Source organism: Aegilops tauschii, chromosome 1 (genome assembly GCF_002575655.3).
Source record: "Aegilops tauschii subsp. strangulata cultivar AL8/78 chromosome 1, Aet v6.0, whole genome shotgun sequence".
Classification (NCBI taxonomy): domain Eukaryota; kingdom Viridiplantae; phylum Streptophyta; class Magnoliopsida; order Poales; family Poaceae; genus Aegilops; species Aegilops tauschii.
This window is the reverse complement of record NC_053035.3, coordinates 429,803,070-429,817,581: the sequence shown is the minus strand read 5'-3', so window position 1 is coordinate 429,817,581 and position 14,512 is coordinate 429,803,070. Positions and strand designations below refer to the sequence as shown.

At 46.1% G+C, this 14,512-nt stretch overlaps 1 protein-coding gene across 1 annotated transcript; it reads left to right on the top strand.

The window, feature by feature from the left end:
• The first annotated feature begins 10,065 nt into the window (after window positions 1-10,065).
• LOC109785951 (probable beta-1,3-galactosyltransferase 14) lies at window positions 10,066-14,265 on the top strand. The gene is made up of 6 exons (XM_020344539.3): window positions 10,066-10,258; window positions 11,797-12,181; window positions 12,895-13,047; window positions 13,121-13,203; window positions 13,317-13,416; window positions 14,133-14,265. Exons 1-6 carry the CDS (start codon window positions 10,066-10,068, stop codon window positions 14,248-14,250), a joined length of 1,032 nt encoding a protein of 343 aa, XP_020200128.1. The 3' UTR covers window positions 14,251-14,265.
• Window positions 14,266-14,512: the final 247 nt, after the last annotated feature.

Genomic DNA, 14,512 nt, shown 5'->3' with positions numbered 1-14,512 from the left:
AATTATTAACTAATTTATATTGTTTATTTCAAAATAGTTGACAGCTTATTTCCATTGACAGCTTATTTTGATTGTTCAAACAATGTGCGGAACATGGTAGACAAAACCCACTACACCGATGGCTCCGAGTTAACTTATCAGGAGAAAAATCATCTGGTCGGATTTTGTATTGATCTTGAGAATTACAATATCTACAATCAAACTCCTCAACATTATGGTCAATATGTGCCACTAGTGCACGTGTTGAACTACGATAACTACCATGGAGATACCCTGGTAAGATTTTTCACTATTACGACATTCGTGCATCTTTTGCATACTTCCAAAACTAGTACATCATTGCTAACTATGAAGTTATTACTATGTTTTTCAACAGAGAACCCCAGAGGATTGTGTGCCTCATTTGATGTATCAGAATGGCAGCCTTCGTGTTTTGAACATATATCCAGGTCATCTTACGAATCTCAACTGTCCATACCGGATTTCTAAAAGAAGTGGAGACATGCTAATCAGAGAATGGAAAAAATGTATGGACAGTCGTAAGGAGGTTCTTGGAAGCAAAAGGAAGCGCCGCGGAAGAATTGGAGACAGGATGATCTCCATTCTCCATAATGGAGAGTCAGGGTCTATATTGTTTTATGCTATTTTACCTCAAATAGGGTATTTAGGTCCTGCATAATACTGATGATCATGTGCTAAGAACAATTAAGTAGGGTTGGTTCGATGACTATCAGGATGATGATCGTATGACTTGTTATTAATAACGAGTAGAAGTTGTATGATGATGATTTGTAGGACTTGTTATTATGATGATGCATGATGCGAGCATGAAGAGTTATTATATATCTGTGGGTGAAATGAACATGGATTGGATTGAAGTGAAGCCAACATGCATGTGGTGCATGTCGAAAGTAGTACAATCCAAACTTGATCAAGTTAGGGTTAGTATTACTTTTGACATGCACCACATGTTGCCTCACTTCAATCTAAGTCATGTTTATATAGCAGTAGCACGGAGATAAGAGAGGACACATCTCTCTATTAGCTACCTATAACAACCTAAATTAACCCCCAAAACCCCTAAACCACCTCCTTTCAAAAAAAAAACCAGCCCCTGAAATGCTGACGCGTGGAAGCTTATTGGTCCCGCACCAACCGGGACCAAAGGCCCTCCTGCCTGGGCTCGCCGGAGCGGCCACGTGGAGGCCCATCTGTCCCGGTTAGTATAAGAACCGGGACTAAAGGCCTAGGGCATTAGTCACGACCCTTTAGTCCCGGTTCCACAACCGGGACAGATGGGACTTATGAACCGGGACAAATGGCCCTTTTCTACTAGTGTGAGGGTCTCACATCTAAGCTCCAGAACTCGCTTGACACTAGGCTTCAATCGTCCTACTATATCCTAGAGTGCTACAGGTTTATACTACAACATTTGGACATGAGGAGCATTAGAGGAGCAAAACTGATATTGACGAAGCTGAATTATTCACACAGCCCTGATGAAATATATCACTTGATCGCTGTGAGTTCAGCCTTGATGTCTACAATCATCCCGAACCAGAAGGTGTTTTTCCTGCGTATACCAGGGAACTATGTCATTATTAGTTAATTTATTAATTAGTAGTATGCCATCCTTCAAAAAAAAGTTAATTACTATTCCCACCGTCAAGAAATATAAGAGCTTCTATCTAGATCATATAAAATAGTGATCTAAACGCTCTTATATTTGTTTACAGAGGGAGTAGTACGCACCAACTCCCAAGGGAAGCCCCACAACCCCTAAATTGAACAGTTGAAACCCAAATCCACATGACCTGTTTTGCGTGCAATCATAGGAGCCCACCATGACCAAAAAAGGAGTACATCTTGTCGAATGTAATTGTACACAATAGCATGACCATACAACCCGACATATGGCAATGGCAATCATTCTTAACAGATATAGACCACATATGGATCACCTCGCTTAGTTTAACTAGAGATGATCCCCGCGCATTGATGCAGGAATTGGTGTGGTTATTTCTATGAGATTTGACAACATGAAACTTTAGTATTTGCATTAGCAATATGGAAATTGAAAATATAGTTGTAAGGGCATCCTTTGCCTTAGGGTTTTGGTGACGATGACAACACACGTGGACTAATCGTGCGCCATAGTTTTCTCAGGTTCACATGGTGTGGCGCAAGACGGTTAGGTCTTCCCTCTATGCGAAAAAGATCGAAGACGGAGTTTCCAACGTTTTTATTCCTTTGGTCGTAGGATATCCGTACTATTAAGAGGGAATCCTCATCGGAAGGTATTGGGTGAATCACTTCATGTACACATTCTTTGCACCCAGCATACACTTTCCGTTTCGAGGAGAGAGAGGTTCCCCACTGTCCTCTGACATGTGCAGTCCTGCCCATGGCGGTAGTACCGCTCCATCGAGCGGTTGTACCGCTGGGCGGTAGTTCCGGTCTGACCACCGCTCCAAGTACCGCTCAGGGGTGACTCCCTTCTGTACCGGGTACAGTGGTAGACTGGTGGTGGAACGGATGTTTCGGTTTGTCTCGATAAACCGGTACTACCGGTGTCCAGGGCGGTTGTACTGCCTCGGACTCCATCACCCAGGAACTGCTTGCCCAGCGGTAGTTCCGGCCCTACTACCGCTCCAACTACCGGCCTAAGGTGTAAACCTTCTGGATGCATGCGGTAGTTGAGCGGTAGTGGAGCGGTAGTTCCGGTTTATTCCGATAAACCGGTACTACCGGGTGTGCCACCGGAAGTACCGCCCTGGTGCCCTACGAGGGGATCCCCGCATTCACCGGTTGTACCGGTGTCTAGTGCGGAAGTACCGGTCCCATGTTTTTCTGCACATAACGGTTGGATCTTGGGGGGCGTATTTAAGGAAGTGCTTCTCCTACCTCCCACCTACCTCTTGCCCCCCTCTCTCCTCCATTACTGCCATTAAAGCTTTCTTGCCCGGTCTCTCTCCCTAGCCACCCAAACTTGTTGATTTGCTAGGGATTGAAGGAGGAGACCTAGATCTACACTTCCACCAAAGGATATTTGATTCCCCCATACTTTCTTGTGTGGATTTTGTTACTCTTGGGTGCTTGGGCACGCTAGATGGAAGAGGTCACTTCGGAGCCACAATCCATTGTGGTGAAGCTCCGGGGTTTCGTTGGGAGCCTCCAATTAAGTTGTGGAGAGAGCCTCAACCTTGTTTGTAAAGGTCTGGTTGCCGCCTTCAAGGGCACCCATAGTGGAATCACGGCATCTCGCATTGTGTGAGGGCGTGAGGAGAATACGGTGGCCCTAGTGGCTTCTTGGGGAGCATTGTGCCTCCACACGGCTCCAACGGAGACGTACTTCCCTTCAAAAGGAATGAACTTCGGTAACACATCCGCGTCTTCACCGGCTCCACTCTTGGTTATCTCATGCCTTTACTTGTGCAAGCTTATTTATGTTATATCCCTTGCTTGCTTGTGTGCTTGTTGTTGTTGCATCATATAGGTTGCTCACCTAGTTGCATATCTAGACAACCTATTTTGTTGCAAAGTTTAATTTGGTAAAGAAAAGCTAAAAATTGTTAGTTGCCTATTCACCCCCCTCTAGTCAACTTTATCGATCCTTTCAATTGGTATCAGAGCCTTGTCTCTTTATTAAGGACTTTGCCGTTCGAAGAGTATGGTTGACACCGTAGACGGTGCGGTGGAGCACTCCGGTGTGAATCCAATCTCGTCTACGGCCGATGGGGGAACCACGGTCTCTCGTGAGGAATTAAATGTGGCTTTGGACACATTGAAGACCTCCATGACGACCGAGGTTGAAAGCATGTTTAATAAATTCATAGAAGGGCTTAAACTATCCACCGCACCGTTGAAAGTGGATGATCCAACTAACAAGGTGACGGATGCTAACTTCGACAAGGGGGAAGCTACTAGTGAAAAAGCTCCTTCTTCTAGTAGTAAGATTGGCACCGACATCTTTGCCCATGTGGAACCTCCACTTGTTTATGGTGGACCGATTCCTTCTACTCATTTGAATCATGCCGGTCCTCCCCCTAAGATTGTGAAAAATGAGGACTTTGATTCTTGGGTTTATCGCTTTAAGCGTCATTTAAATCATGTGAATACTAATCTTTGGAGAATCATTGAAGAAGGTTTCTATCCGCATGACCCAAGCAACTTCACCCCTAGAGAAGCCGCGGATAATCAATTCAATGAGAATGCTCTCTTCATCATCCAAGATGCAATCCCACCCAAAGATCTCCCTCATCTTCGGCCTTTCGCCTTAGCCAAAGATGCATGGCTTTGTGTTGTCTCCCTCTACCGGGGTAGCGCAAGCATTCAACGCTCCAACTATGAAGTGGTGCAAGATGAAGCCGGTGAGTTTGCAATGAAAGAAGATGAAGAACCTCATGAGCTTTATCGGAGAGTAACCAAACTCGCGGTCTCACTCCAAGATCATGGGAGCAAGGACACGGATGACAATTGTATCAAGCGCAAATTCCTCAAGGCAATGATGCCTTACCACAAGGCCATGTCCTCCGTCATTCGTCAAAGGCCGGACTTCCACACTTTGTCCTCAAGTGAAGTGTTGGATGAGTTTGTGGCTATGAGCATCCTGGACAAGACCGCCGACAATGCGGTGCTACGTTCTCAAAGAGCAAAGAAGCCCAACCTTGCATTAAAGGCCAAGGTTAGTGTGGAAGAAGAAGAAGAAGAGGAAGAAGAGGAGAGCAACCCCGAAGATACAAAGTATGATTATCATGAGCACATGGCTCTCGCTTCACGGCAATTTTGGAGTAAGAAGAGCTCAAGGCCCAACTTCAACAAGAACAACTCAAGTGGCAACAAGGTCAAGCAATGCGTGAGGACTTGCTATAATTGTGGCAATGTGAGCCATTTTGTTGCGGAATTCCCTTATGAGAAGAGAGAAGACAATGGTGGCAAGCTCATTCGAAAGGACAAAGCCAAGTCTTTCCCTAACAAGAGCAACTTCACCAAGAGGACTCCTCCCAAGGGGTTGGTTGCACAAGAAGAGTACAATGAGGATGATGATGACGATGAAGGCGGTGACTTGGTTGCTATGGCCTCCGTGGCCATTGCAACAACTCCTCGGGTATCCCTCTTCGACTCACCCAATGAGAACATCATCGCCAAGTGCCTCATGGCTAAAGCAACCAACAAGGTAACCCCCAACATCAAAACTACCATCATTACTAATCCTTCCTTGACGGATTGCATTGATGAAAATGTGGGGCCTAATGAGGAAGAAAATGAGTTTGATTCCTTTATGAGTAAGCTCAAGGGTAAGTCCAAGAAGCACTTTGTTGCTCTCTTGGAACAACTTGGTGAAGCCAATGACACCATCGAGGCTCACGAAGAAACCATCTCTAAGATGGAGGGGCATAGTCGTGATTATGCCGATGAGATATCGGATCTCTCTAATGCTCTTGAGGAAGAGTGTGGTCTTCGTTTGGCTCTTGAGGAGTCACACAATGATGATCATGCTAAATTAAAGAAAGATCTTGATCATGCTTGTGTCTTATCTCGTGTGCTAAATTTCGAGAAGGCCAAACTTGAAGTTGATCTTGCTAGACTCAAGGAAGAGTTTGATATACTTGACAAGGCCCATAAAGCCTTGAAAGGTATTCATGCTAGTCTTAAAGAGTCTCACGATCAAATCCAAGTGAAGCTAACTAAGGAGAAAGCCACCTTTCCTCATATGGTTTTGATTGATAATGCAAATGCTACTAACCCATGTTGTGAGCATGTGCATCTTATTGAGGAGAATGCCAAGTTGAAGATGCAACTTGAGAAAGGCCTTGTGTCGTGCATACAAGGTGAGAAGAACCTCAACGACCTTTTGAGCAATCAAAAGGAAGTTGTGGCCAAGGAAGGGATTGGGTTTGCACCCATGCCCAAGAACAAGAAGAAGAATGACAAGACCAAACGACCTCCCCCTCTCAACAAACCTTTGTGAAGGAGGGAGAGGGTGCTTCCAAGGAGAAGAAGAATAATGTGAAGGGTGGCGGTTCCAAGAGAAGCAATGCCACCCTTTCCAACAAAGCCGGCGACTTTAACCCTTCTTATGTGTTGCGCCGTGCTAGTGATGGGCATGTTTATGCCAAATTTGTTGGTTCTCCTTATGAGTACATTGAATGGTCTATTTGGGTTCCTAAGACCCATGTCACTAACATCAAAGGACCCATTACAAAATGGGTACCTAAATCCAAGCATTGATCTCTTGTAGGTGTTTGCTTCCGGTGGGGGATCATGGTTGCTCGATAGTGGAGCTACAAATCATATGACCGGAAGCAAGGACTTGGTGGTGGACGTGCACAAGATTCCATCTATGCCCACCAATGTCGAGTGGGGTGATGCCTCGTCGTCCAAGGTATTGGGACTCGGCAAGGTTGTCATTTCTCATGATCTCACGATCAAGAAGGTCATGCTTGTTGAGTCCCTTGCATACAATTTACTTTCCGTTCGTCAACTTGCACTCATGGGCTTTGCCACCTTATTTGATATTGATACCGTGGCCCTCTTGTGGAGCAAGACTCTTAAAGTAGCCTTTGTTGGGCATGTCGAGAACGGTCTCTATGTGATTAACTTTTTGGAGCGACCCACTAAGACCGCAACATGCCTAATGGCTAAAGTTGACGTGGGATGGCTTTGGCATCGCCGTCTAGCCCATGTCAATATGAGATCTTTGCAAAGTCTTCTCAAGGGGGACCATGTCCGTGGACTAACGAATGTTAGTTTTGCTAAAGATCGTGCTTGTATCAAAGGAAAGCTACATGAAAAGGCTCACCCTCCCACGACTATCATTTACTCGAAGAGGCCTTTGGAGCTCCTTCATATGGATCTCTTTGGGCCTCCATCCTTTGATAGTCTTGGGGGTAGAAAGTATTGCTTGGTGATTGTGGATGACTATTCAAGATACACTTGGGTATATTTCTTCAAGAGGAAGAGCGAGAACCAACAAACCGTCATTGACTTTGCAAATGAAGCCCAACGTCAACACAATGCAAAGATCTTGACAATAAGAAGTGACAACGGCACCGAGTTCAAGAACTACACCTTGGATGAGTTTCTTAGTGATGAGGGCATCAAGCATCAATATTCCGCACCTTACACCCCTCAACAAAATGGTGTAGCGGAGAGGAAGAACCGGACGTTGATGGATGCGGCAAGGACCATGATGGCGGAGTTCAAGTCTCCATACAACTTTTGGGCTGAAGCCATCAACACCGCGTGTCATGCTTCAAATCATCTCTATCTCCGCAAAGGCTTGAACAAGACTCCATATGAGATACTCACCGGTAACAAGCCCAACATCAAGTACTTCCGGGTGTTTGGGTGTAAGTGTTTCATTCTCAAGAAAGGTGTTCGTTTGTATAAATTTGAGGCTAGAGCTTATGAGGGCATATTTGTTGGTTATGCTACAAACTCTCATGCTTACCGTGTCCTCAATAAGTCCACGGGGCTTATTGAGGAGATGTGTAACGTGGAGTTTGATGAGAATAACGGCTCCCAAGTGGAGCAAAGTGGCACTTGTGATGTAGGTGATGAAATTCCTCCTCAAGCTATAAGAAGAATGGGTGTTGGTTTTATCCTACCCATTGAGGAACCCCTTGTGGACGAAGGAGAAGGACAATGCTCCACTCAAGTGGAGCCATCACCAACCCAAGGCCCACACGCTTCCGAAGAACAAAGTGAAGGCCCTCAACCTCAAGAACAAGACCAAGGGCAAGGTCAATCTCAAGATGGTGTTGAAACATCAAGTGATGCCCAAGGTCAAGTTCTCTCCTCCGAGCAAGTTCAAGATCAAGAGCTTCCTCGAGATCAAGAACAAGCTCAAGACGGCGCTCAAGATGATCAAGTGACCGCTCCTCGACTCACCCCCGAGGAGGAATTGGAGCGCCGTGCCGCCAAGATTGCTTCCAAGCTCTCCACCAAGGGTCATCTCATGAAGAATGTGCTTGGAAGCATTCAAAAGGGGGTAAGCACTCGTAGACAATTGGCAAACTATTGTGAACATCACGCGTTTGTCTCTTGTGTTGAACCCCAAAAGGTATATGAGGCGCTCGAAGATCCGGATTGGCTTAATGCCATGCATGAAGAACTCCACAACTTCGAGTACAACAAGGTGTGGAGATTGGTGCCAAGGCCAACGGGGAACCACAATGTCATTGGAACCAAGTGAATATTCAAGAACAAGCAAGATGCTCATGGGACCATCGTTCGCAACAAGGCAAGATTCGTGGCACAAGGCTACTCCCAAGTCGAGGGTATCGACTACGGTGAAACCTTTGCTCCCGTTGCTCGCCTTGAATCCATTCATTTGTTGATTGCTTATGCTACTCATCACAACTTTAAATTGCAACAAATGGATGTTAAAAGTGCTTTTCTTAATGGTCCTATTAATGAGTTGGTATATGTCAAGCAACCCCCCCGGGTTCGAGGATCCCTACTTTCCCGATCATGTGTACCAACTCGATAAGGCACTCTATGGCCTTAAACAAGCCCCACGTGCGTGGTATGACCACCTTACCGAGTTGTTACAAGACCGTGGATTTGAAGTTGGGCTAATCGACCCCACTCTTTTTACTAAGAAGGTCAAAGGGGAGTTGTTTGTGTGCCAACTATATGTTGATGATATTATCTTTGGTTCCCCTAACAAAGCTTTCAATGAGGAATTTGCCGCTCTCATGACCTCTAAGTTCAAGATGTCTTCGATGGGAGAGTTGAAGTTCTTCCATGGATTTGAAGTCAAACAAAGAAGAGAAGGAACCTTCATCAACCAAGCCAAATACACTCAAAACATGCTAAAGAGATTCAAGCTAAGTGATGTCAAGCCGGCTTCCACTCCAATGCCCACCAAGTGCCAACTTGACATTGATCCCAATGGTAAAGCGGTGGATCAAAAGGTATATCGCTCCATGATTGGCTCCTTGCTTTACCTTTGTGCATCTAGACCGGATATCATGTTGAGTGTGGGAATTTGTGCATGGTTTCAAGCTGCACCTAAGGAAAACCACTTTGTGGCGGTCAAGCGAATCTTTCGATATTTGGCTCATACCCCAAACTTTGGCTTATGGTACCCAAGAGGAGAAAACTTCAAGCTTGTAGGATATTCGGACTCCGATTGGGCGGGTGACAAAGTGGATAGGAAGTCCACTTCCGGAGGGTGCCAATTTCTTGGTTGCTCTTTGGTAGCTTGGTCTTCCAAGAAACAAAGTTGTGTGTCTCTCTCGTCCACCGAAGCGGAGTATGTGGCGGCCGGTAGTTCTTGTGCACAACTTCTTTGGATGAGGCAAACTTTAAAGGATTACAGTGTCATTTGTGACAAAGTGCCTCTTTGGTGTGACAATGAAAGTGCCATCAAGATTTCTCTTAACCCGGTTCAACACTTCAAGACGAAGCATATTGAGTTTCGGTATCACTTCATCCGGGATCACATTAGGCGAGGGGAGATCGAGCTCAACTATGTCAACACTCATGATAACCTTGCAGATATTTTCACGAAGCCTTTGGATGAAGCAAGATTTCACGAGTTAAGGCATGAGCTAAATATCATTGATTCGAGCAATGTTGCTTGAACCCTTGCACACCCCACCATACTCAACTTGTTATCTTGTTTAGGTGTAGGTATGGACATAGGGGGAGTGTTGTTCTCTCAATGAACTCTTCCTCCCCACGTTATGCATAAATTGATCAACTCTTTCACATTAGCCATTGTTGATGGTACTTGTGCTTCAAAGACGAGTTGTGGTCATGGGCCCAAGGATAATTCTTCGTGGCGCCATACCCTCTTAACTCAAACATAGGCGGCTTCGGCCACCGCCCTTGTGCTTAGGTGTTTTTCCTTGTTGGGTGTTTCCGTTTGCCTAGATGTTTCAAGTCTCTAAAGAGCGGCTTTTCTTGGTTGCTTCTTGCACTCTTGAGAGTCGTCTTCATCATATTACAGTGACCTGTTTCTATCCTAAGCCTTCTTATCCCAAGCCATCCTTTCCAAATGTACACAAATTGATCTCTTTGTGCCTGGGCTGTTGCAACCTGGCGGTACAACCGATGGTCAGACCGGTTCTACCGGTCTTCCCCTCTGTTGTTCAGTCTCAGCAGTACTTCTGGTCCTGCATGAGCGGTTCTACCGCTCCTGCCTGTACCAGTACCTCTGACCGGTACTACCGGTGTTTGGACGTGGTACTACCGCTGCTTCTGGAGCGGAAGTACTGCTCTAAACCGCCTGGTAGTTACAGGACCGGTACTACCGCTCCTAGGAGCCGTACTACCGGTTGACATCTGGGGTGTATAAAAGGGACGCGGGCAGAAGGGGTCTTTCTTTTCCCCTTCGTGCTTGTCTTCCCCCTTATCTCCCATGCCGCCGGTTGATATGTCTCCAACGTATCTACTTTTCCAACACTTTTGCCCTTGTTTTGGACTCTAACTTGCATGATTTGAATGGAACTAACCCGGACTGACGCTGTTTTCAGCAGAATTGCCATGGTGTTATTTATATGCAGAAACAAAAGTTCTCGGAATGATCTGAAACTCCACGGAACTTATTTTTGGAAAATATTAAAAATATTGGCGAAAGAATCAAGGCCAGGGGCCCACCACCTGCCCACGAGGGTGGGGGCGCGCCGCCCCCTGCCTCGTGGGCCCCCTGGAGCTCCACCGACCTCAACTCCAACTCCAACTCCATATATTCGTGTTCGGGGAGAAAAAAATTCAGGGAGAAAGATTCATCGCGTTTTACGATACGGAGCCGCCGCCAGGCCCTAAACTCTCTTGGGAGGGCTGATCTGGAGTCCGTTCGGGGCTCCAGAGAGGGGAATCCGTCGCCATCGTCATCATCAACCATCCTCCATCACCAATTCATGATGCTCACCGCCGTGCGTGAGTAATTCCATCGTAGGCTTGCTGGACGGTGATGGGTTGGATGACATTTATCATGTAATCGAGTTAGTCTTGTTAGGGTTTGATCCCTAGTATCCACTATGTTCTGAGATTGATGTTGCTATGACTTTGCTATGCTTAATGCTTGTCACTAGGGCCCGAGTGCCATGATTTCAGATCTGAACCTATTATGTTTTCATGAATATATGTGAGTTCTTGATCCTATCTTGCAAGTCTATAGTCACCTACTATGTGTTATGATCCGGCAACCCCGAAGTGACAATAATAGGGACCACTCCCGGTAATGACCATAGTTTGAGGAGTTCATGTATTCACTATGTGTTAACGCTTTGGTCCGGTACTCTATTAAAAGGAGGCCTTAATATCCCTTAGTTTCCATTAGGACCCCGCTGCCACAGGAGGGTAGGACAAAAGATGTCATGCAAGTTCTTTTCCATAAGCACGTATGACTATATTCGGAATACATGCCTACATTACATTGATGAATTGGAGCTAGTTCTGTGTCACCCACTACTGGAATCAGCTAATTTTCCATCTGCCAGCTCTTTGCCGTCTGCTAGCGGATGGCAAAGAAGGTCTTTGCCATCAGCTACCCAAAAGCAGACGGCAAAACAGGCCTTTGCCATCAGTCACTTCTTTGCCGTCAGCTGGCGGACGGCAAAGAATCTTTGCCGTCAGCTGGCGGACGGCAAAGAGAGAGGTGGCCCCCCACTAACGAGCCGTTTACGAAAAAAAACGCCCCCTCTTTGCCGTCTGCTAGCAGACGGCAAAGAGACAAAACAGCGGACGGCAAACCAGATCCACACTCACCGCGCGTTATCTCTTCTATCCCTCTCTCCCCCCGCCCGTTATCTCTTCTCTCCCTCTCTCCCCTCCCCGAAGCCCACCAGATCCGCACCCACCGCCGCCCCCGCCGCTCCTCGCTCCGCCGCCTCCTCTCCTCGCCGGCCGTCTCCGCGGCCTGCCTCCTCTTCGGCCTCGCCGGGTTCCTCGCCGCCGCGGTCTCCCTCTCCCGGGCGCCCGCCGAGGCCCCGCGGGGCCGCTGCCCGGACTCCTCGCACCCGCTCTCCGTCTCCGTCGCCTGGGACTGGCGCCCCGGGGATGCCGCGGGTGGCGCCACCGACCTCCCGGCGGGCCTCGCCACCGGATCGCGCGGCAGGCACAAGGTCATGGCCTTCGTCGGGATCTTCACCGGGTTCGGCTCCGTTGGCCGCCGCCGCGCGCTCAGGCGGACGTGGCTCCCCTCTGATCGGCAGGGTCTCCTTCGGTTAGTTGTCGCTGGTACCACAGCTTCCTGGTTCATGTTCGCTTGTGTTGCTCGAGATCTAGCTTTAGTGCTGAACTATTGATCTGGTCGGTTGCCTAACATTCCGTTTGTCCATTTATGTGATCTAGATTTTGACTGCGGCGTATTCAAATCATCCTGTGGCTATTATAATTCTCAGTCAGTAACATAAGTCATTGCTGGTCACTTGAATTTTAAGATCGATAGCTAGCTCATTCATTCATTCATATGGAAAGTTCACCCTGTCGATCATATGGATATTGGATTCATTTGTTTCTATGTTTTCTCCTTGAGTTTGATTGTGAGTTATCTGCTGTGGCATCAGACTTGCTAATTCTTAGGCATTGGTGGTTCTCTTAGACATAACTCCTGCGAGTTTGCGATATACTCATGATTTTAGCGGAATCACTCTAGAAGAACGTATTGATCCTTTTGAATTGCTGCACTCTTCTCACTACTACTGATAAATAGTGATTAATTAGTTTCTTTCCTGAGTTCGAAGAATGATGCATGAAGTTGGACAATCTATTGTTCTGTACAGGGAATTTGTACATTTGCTTCTAGAGTTCTAGTGGTAAACGTGCCCAAGTTCTGTTGCTTGATGATTGTCACAACTATTTTTTATTTTGGTTTCTATCCAGTGATGATGTCGCTTAAGTGCTCTTGCAATTCTCATCATGTTCACTTTAGTGCAGGTTGGAGGAAGCTACTGGTCTGGCATTCAGATTTGTGATCGGCAAAAGCAATGACAAGTCTAAGATGGCAGCTCTTGAAAGAGAGGTTGAAGAATATGATGATTTTGTGCTTTTAGATCTTGAGGAGGAGTATAGCAGGCTTCCATACAAAACGTAAACAGTATAGCTAGTATCATATCATTATGTTATCTCTTCATATGGGAACTGATTTGATCTTATGTTTTAGGTTAGCATTCTTTAAGGCTGCCTATGCGTTGTTCGATTCTGATTTCTATGTTAAAGCTGATGATGACATTTACTTGAGACCAGGTGAGCAAGAAACTGACAACATCCAAGATATATGCTCTCAGTGGCTTTGACCAACATACACAAATTTTCTTTTTGTAAGGTTGGCACTTTCATCATCAATTTCTAACCTGCAGATAGACTCTCCTTGCTCTTGGCCAAGGAACGTACACATACACAAACATACATTGGATGCATGAAGAAGGGGCCTGTTTTTACTGATCCCAAATTGAATTGGTCTAGTGGGCAACATTTGCCATAAGGGCCTATTTTTTTCCCATGTTCAGCGCTGATAACTGTTTTGGATTGGATCTAGTACTTTCATATCATAGGATATAAAGAAGTAGTGGGGCTCACTTGGATTGGTCTAGTAGGCAATATTTGCTGTAAGGGCCTAAATTTGTTTTTCTATGTTTAGCGCTGACTGTTTTGGATTGGGTCTAGTACTTTCATATCTGCATTTTTTTCATAGTTAAGTTCTGAGCTTCCTGAGATATGTTTCTTTTAGAGCCAACAATTGTGCTCGAGTATTGGAAGGGAATGCAATGGTTAGCATGGAATGAGGTACTGGACTGTTTAGAATAGGTTAAGCAGCTTGTTGTTCTCAGTGAATAGGGTATGTACTACTAGCATGGACATGTATGTAATGGCCGGGAGAAAGTTGGTTATAGTGTTTCCATTTAATAACTGGATCCGGTGGGGGTGGGGGGGCTGTCTAAGAAAAACAGTGCGAACTTAGAGAAAAATTGTGTGGTTAACTGGTTAAGAACCTGAGAAATGCAACTGCAAGTTTAGGGGTACATAAAACATATGGTGTACAAGTTGAGGGAACAAGAGCGCAATTCATACCATATGTTTTTTTGTATTTGCGAACGCTCACCTGGGCAATTATACTGTGTAGCACTCGTCGCTGCCTGCTTATTGTTTTGATTGTTCTCTTTTGATGAACGCAGGTATGAGCCACAGTCCTTCCTACTTGGATCAGAATACTTCCTTCATGCATATGGGCCTATTTATGCTTTATCAGCTGATGTGGTGGCAAGCTTAGTTGCTCTGAGAAACAACAGGTAAATATTCTAAAACTCGCCAAACTGTACCAGTAAATATTATTTTTTGGGTCTTAGCATGCCAACTAGTACCAAGATTTTTTTTAACTTGGTACCACAGAAAGATGTATACCTAAAAAGTGCCCTGGGGCCACATGTTAGTGACACATGAATGGCACTTCACAACTTGAATGTGCCGTGGTTGTGGTTGTGGGATGTGCCGTGGCGCGGTGGTGCTGGATGTGCCCACATCGCCGGCGGTGCTGGATGTGCCGTGGCGCGGTGGT

Bases quoted from the DNA above. Each gene is read 5' to 3' on its own strand.
- LOC109785951 (XM_020344539.3), top strand. From the start codon at position 10,066: ATGGTCAGACCGGTTCTACCGGTCTTCCCCTCTGTTGTTCAGTCTCAG. The intron at 12,182-12,894 runs GTTAGTTGTCGC...ACTTTAGTGCAG, and splicing joins GATCGGCAGGGTCTCCTTCG to GTTGGAGGAAGCTACTGGTC. The intron at 13,204-13,316 runs GTGAGCAAGAAA...TCTAACCTGCAG, and splicing joins TGACATTTACTTGAGACCAG to ATAGACTCTCCTTGCTCTTG.